The sequence below is a fragment of the Pyrus communis genome, chromosome 16 (genome assembly GCF_041283825.1).
Source record: "Pyrus communis isolate YQ-2024b chromosome 16, ASM4128382v1, whole genome shotgun sequence".
In the NCBI taxonomy this organism is placed as follows: domain Eukaryota; kingdom Viridiplantae; phylum Streptophyta; class Magnoliopsida; order Rosales; family Rosaceae; genus Pyrus; species Pyrus communis.
This window is the reverse complement of record NC_142580.1, coordinates 18,081,570-18,086,780: the sequence shown is the minus strand read 5'-3', so window position 1 is coordinate 18,086,780 and position 5,211 is coordinate 18,081,570. Positions and strand designations below refer to the sequence as shown.

Below are 5,211 nucleotides of genomic sequence, written 5' to 3'. Positions count from 1 at the left end.
TAGGATAAATGTGGAGCTGAAACTGAACTGGATGGGGTGAATCTATAAATTTAAAAGCTAGTATTTGGTGTTAATAAACAAGATAATTCTCACTTTTATTATCTTTAAATATCGTGAAATTTGTATTTTGCTGCTTTTAATATTTTCTTTCACTTTCACATTTAAAAGTTGATTTCTGTACAATATTTATATTTCCGATAATATATCTGTCAAATACTTCCTTAATTGATAATATGGCGCAGCTTTGGCCAACCAAATTAACCATGTTGGGGTGAAAAATTAAATAAATATTAGTAATTAATTAATTAATGAAAAAAAAATCACTCTCTTCAACCTGACCCTCTCCATCTTCAAAAACCCGAACTACCACCTAAAAAAGTAAACCTAAATAAAACTAGGTCTGTGACCGAAAAAAAAAATATAAAACTAGGTCGATATATATATATATATATATATATATTGCATGGATTTGTGTCCAAGTTAAGCACAGAGCTACATTGATATTGGTGCAGCAACAAATATGATAAACACATAAAAATTTACACCCAAAGAAGAAAAAGAAAGAAGTAACAATTAATTAACCTTTCTCTGGCTAATTCTAATCTGTAACCTATTACATAATCTCTACTAATTAATGAAACTCTTTTTGTCAACAAAAAGAGGGTGAAAAGACAAATTAATCTTCTATCACATAAAATAAATGATGAGTAATAATATAATTTTCATAGATCCAAATTTTACTGTTTTTTATTTAAACCTCACCTACAAGTAATGTTGAAATACCTCGAATATTAAAAAAATTAAAAAATTAAAAAAAAAAAACCAAAAAAAAAAAAACCTCCCGCTCCCCCATGTTCTTCTCTCTCCCTCTCTCCTTCTCAGTTTCTTAAAAAATATGTTCATACACACAAAATATGTAGGTAACTGCTAGTTTCTATCTAACCAAACTAATATACTAATATTTCTGCACCAAAAAATAAAATAATAATAATATAATACTACCACGAGGAAGCAAAATTAAATATATATAAGTGAACGCTAAATCAAGGTACTCAGTTGTCACATGCAGAGCATGGTGTGTATTTTGTTGAACACTGAATCCAATGGCATGCATATGATTTTCTTTCTGAAGGACATTTTGATCCTCTCCATCCACACCTAACCCTGACTTGGATATACAGTTGTATGTGTTTTTCTTCTGCCTTGATTGTCTCAGAAACTAGAGCCCGAGAAGAATATAGTAGAGTATTGTTACAGGCAAGGCAACAAGCATTCCAAAAATAACACTGCAATAGTTGCATCACCATAATATACAAGTCAGATTTTTTTTTTTTTTAAAGAAAAGTGATCTTCACATACAGTGTTATGCTTTTATATCCTTTACTTATTTCTGAGTTTTAAATTATATAAATAAAGAAGAATCAAAGACAAAAATAAAGATGAATGTGAATGTGAATGTGAAAAAAAAGGAAAAGAAAACAGGATATTTGGAAATCATGTCCCTTTTTCATCATGTATTCGTGGTTTTCTTCTTCAAATAAATAAATAAATAGATAAACTTACGCAGTGCTAAGTATGTCCGCGTGGACATTGTATTCCTTGGCAAATACAAAAGGAACTATGCCTTGAGGAAGAGCAGCCTGCAGAAAGAAAAATGAAATTAAGCAATTAATTACATATGTAATCTTGTGGCATATATAGTGTGCATATCTAATTACGTTGTGTTAAATAAGGCATTGTATTATGTATTAGGGTTTGTGGAGGCCCTTGTGACTGGATTATGATGCAGTTTCCATTTGATAAAAAAACTGTAAGATTTTAGAAATGTGGGGATGGTTGCAAAGGTGGAGTTGGCGAACCTGAACTATTGCTACATGCAAAAGAACTCCACGAAGACCGACAGCAATAGAAGTTGCAGCAATCACTGCTGGGCCTGTTAAGAACCTAACAGCCATTGAAAATGTTGCAACAGATTTTCCACAAGCTATGATCTTTGGTTGTAAGGCCATGAATAATCCTGGAAATATATGTTATGATATCATTAATTAACAAGAAAAATTCATTTGAAGTACATGTGGTACAATAAGGTCAATATAATAAGTCAACTGAAGACAAATATATACCAAGACTGAACATAGCCATTCCTAAGCCAGCATCAGATAATATTGATATGGATCCACTTACAATTGTTGGCATTTTGATTTTCCACCTGCCAATAATTGAGAAATTCATTTTAGTGGATCAATTTTCGATCACATTAATAGACTAATACAAGATGCTAGCGATGGAAAAAAATTAAATAGTGAATTTGAAGTGTGTAAGAAGAGTGCTCCAAAACTCTCGAGCTACAAATTATATGTTGCTTTTTTATAAACTATTTTACCACAATTAATAATCCCATTCCTTTTATCACATATCTCGTAAAGATGAGACCCAATAATTTTCACCTCTAGATAGGGTTTGTTCATGTAATATATGATACCATTTGTTATATGTTTGAGTGATTTCTACACAATGCATGGTGGGTGCACTCACTGTAGAGAGAGAGAGAGAGAGAGAGAGAGATGTACTTGTATGATATGAGAGACCATGCCACGCCAAGAAGGCTGGAGTAAGTGTTGGGGTTTCTAATGAGCTTTCTCCAGACCATGATGAGAATAAGCCTAGTCATGACACTTGCTGGAGGCATTTGGTGCTTCTTTGCTACACCTCCTTCCATGTCAACCTTCTTTTGGCAACTACTACTGTACGATGACACACTCGGTGGAAATTTATTCGATCCTTCTTCTATCTCAAGCTCGCTATCTCCTCTCATTTTCCTCCCAGGACTCATATTCTCAATTAATTCGTGTATACCTGTACATGTAATCAAGGATATAAAATTAACCAAATAACAATCAAGATTTAACCCTTAAATTAGAAAAATAAGTTCCACTACCTTTGTATGATTAATCTAGTAACTAATAGATTCGTCAAATTTTATTCCCTAAATGGTTTGAGAAGGTGTTATTTACTCAGATATATGATCTTTTACACAGTCAAAAAAGATAAATGTATGATCTTTTACAAATATAATTTTATTTAAAACAAGTATATGATCTTTTACTATTTCATTTCTAAATTTTAGGTTTTAGTTTTGAGCAACTTTTTTTTTCAGAACTGAAAACTTGTTTGATAATTGTTATTAGTAGAAATGAAAATAAAAGTTGAAAAACGAAATATTTATGAAACGGTTTGGTAATTTACAAAGGAATTTTGACGAGAGTGGAGAAAAAAAACCAGATCTATGTCAAGGAGATCAACGACGCTCCTTGATTTGGTTATAGAAGAATGAAAATTTTGTCCATTCGATAAGGTATCAACTAACAAAAACTGCTGATGTTAGTACTTTTCTGGCAATTTACAAAATCGACAAACATTTGGTTTGAGGGGTGGGGATCATAAAATTATTTGCTCACCTTTCGATGCAGCAGCACTATCATGTTGATGAAGACCTGCAACCTTGGAAGGATCGGTCGCGCCAAAGTCAGTGGAAGCAACCGCAAGTCTAAGATTCCCTTCGGAAACTGGCGATGCATTTGAACTCAAAACAAACATATGAGGCTCCTTATTAGGCGCTGCCCCACCACTACCACCACCGCCACCACTAGCGCTATCTTTCTTCTTCAGCTCACCACTCGTAGACCCTGAAAACAAGGGATTCGGAGGCGGGTACGGAGAGGCCGGACCACCATTGAAGATCTCACCACTCATGCTCCTCGCCCCGCTCTTCTTATAACTCATATTATTCATCTTCATCGCCTCCTCATCGAAATTCGAAGTTCTCGGCGTCATCCCTTTGGATGACTGCACCGAATAAACGTCCCCTAATCCGCCTTGAAAACTATTTGTATATCCGTGTTTGGGGCTTGGGGCCTTGCTGGCGTTAAACATGGCGTAAAAATCCGTCTGGTTGAAGCTGGAAGCCCGCGGGGTGGGCTCACGAGAGGACTTCACCGAGTAAATCTCGACTCCCGTGAGATTCGAAGCCCGTGGGGTCATCGAATTCAAAGAGTTCAACCCGTGTGACTTGTTGAAGGAAGATACCATAGACGACGCATTCGATCTTTTCACCACCACGTGAAGCTTCCCGTCATCGCCGATTTCCGCGTCGGTTTGCAGCGGCTCTCGACCGTTGAGCGAAACGACGTCAGAGTCAACTTTGAACGACGTGATTGAAGCTGCAGTCTCCGGGAACTGCTCGGAGATGAGCAGCTTCGCGCCGCGGTACTCGAACATGAAGAGCATGAGAGTGTACCAGACCACGCTCTGCAAAACGACAATCTGAACCATCAGCGTCCCGGAGAAGTCGCCATACATGGCGCGTAAAAGAGGGATGCCCATGACGAGGGTGTTGGGGAGGGTGGAGAGGGAGAAGAGCGTGATCATCCACTCGAGGTTGCCGCGCTTGGAGAAGGCTTGCCAGAGGAAGAGGGCAACGAGGATAACGACTTTTTGGAGGGAGTCGGCGAGGATGAATTGGTAGTTCATGGCGTAAGGGTCGTTGGAGGATATGAAGTGGAAGGAGAGCAATGGGACGGCGAAAACCGCGACGAAGCGGTTTATGCCGGAGCATTGGTCGGGCGTGAAGATTTTCCACCACCTAACGGAACCGTAGGCTAAGATCATAGCCACGTATAAGGGGACTATGGCTGCAAGAACATCGTAAATGTCCTTGCCAGTAATCATGGCTGTGTTTTTTCAAATACGGAGATATGGGTTTTGTTGTTCGGGGTGTTTAAATTCATGAGGGTTGCAGAGAGAAATGGAGAGGAAGAGTAAACGGTTGTTGATGCCTCTCTTATAGAAAGAGGATTTGTTATTGTTGTTTTTATTTTTATTTTTTGAAGAAAAACTTTAGGGAAAAAAGCAAGAAGTTGGATTGATGGTGATAGTAGGGAAATGGGGTTGATACACGGACAATGTCGACAACAAACCTAGAACAAATTTTATTTTAATGAGACGCTGTCGAGGACTGTGGCAGGTTTTTCTGACCACAAAATTGAAACGGAATAGTTTTACAGCAAATTTGTGTACAAATCTGTGCTAGCTAGCTGCTAATATTGTTTCATTTTAACAAATAAAACTAGAAATGAGTAGGTTTTACAAAAACAAGTTTGTATGATAGATAGCATATATATAGTATGAATATATAAATGTGATGGATAGCAT

General features: G+C 36.9%; 1 protein-coding gene across 1 annotated transcript; it reads right to left on the bottom strand.

The window, feature by feature from the left end:
- Nucleotides 1-860: 860 nt before the first annotated feature.
- On the bottom strand, nucleotides 861-4,817 carry LOC137732490 (auxin efflux carrier component 2-like). The gene is made up of 6 exons (XM_068471806.2): nucleotides 3,459-4,817; nucleotides 2,571-2,856; nucleotides 2,124-2,209; nucleotides 1,860-2,017; nucleotides 1,564-1,640; nucleotides 861-1,286 (listed from the first exon to the last, which is right to left on the bottom strand). The coding sequence occupies exons 1-6, from the start codon at nucleotides 4,726-4,728 to the stop codon at nucleotides 1,220-1,222; spliced, it is 1,944 nt and encodes a 647-aa protein (XP_068327907.2). The 5' UTR covers nucleotides 4,729-4,817; the 3' UTR covers nucleotides 861-1,219.
- Between the last annotated feature and the right edge of the window lie 394 nt (nucleotides 4,818-5,211).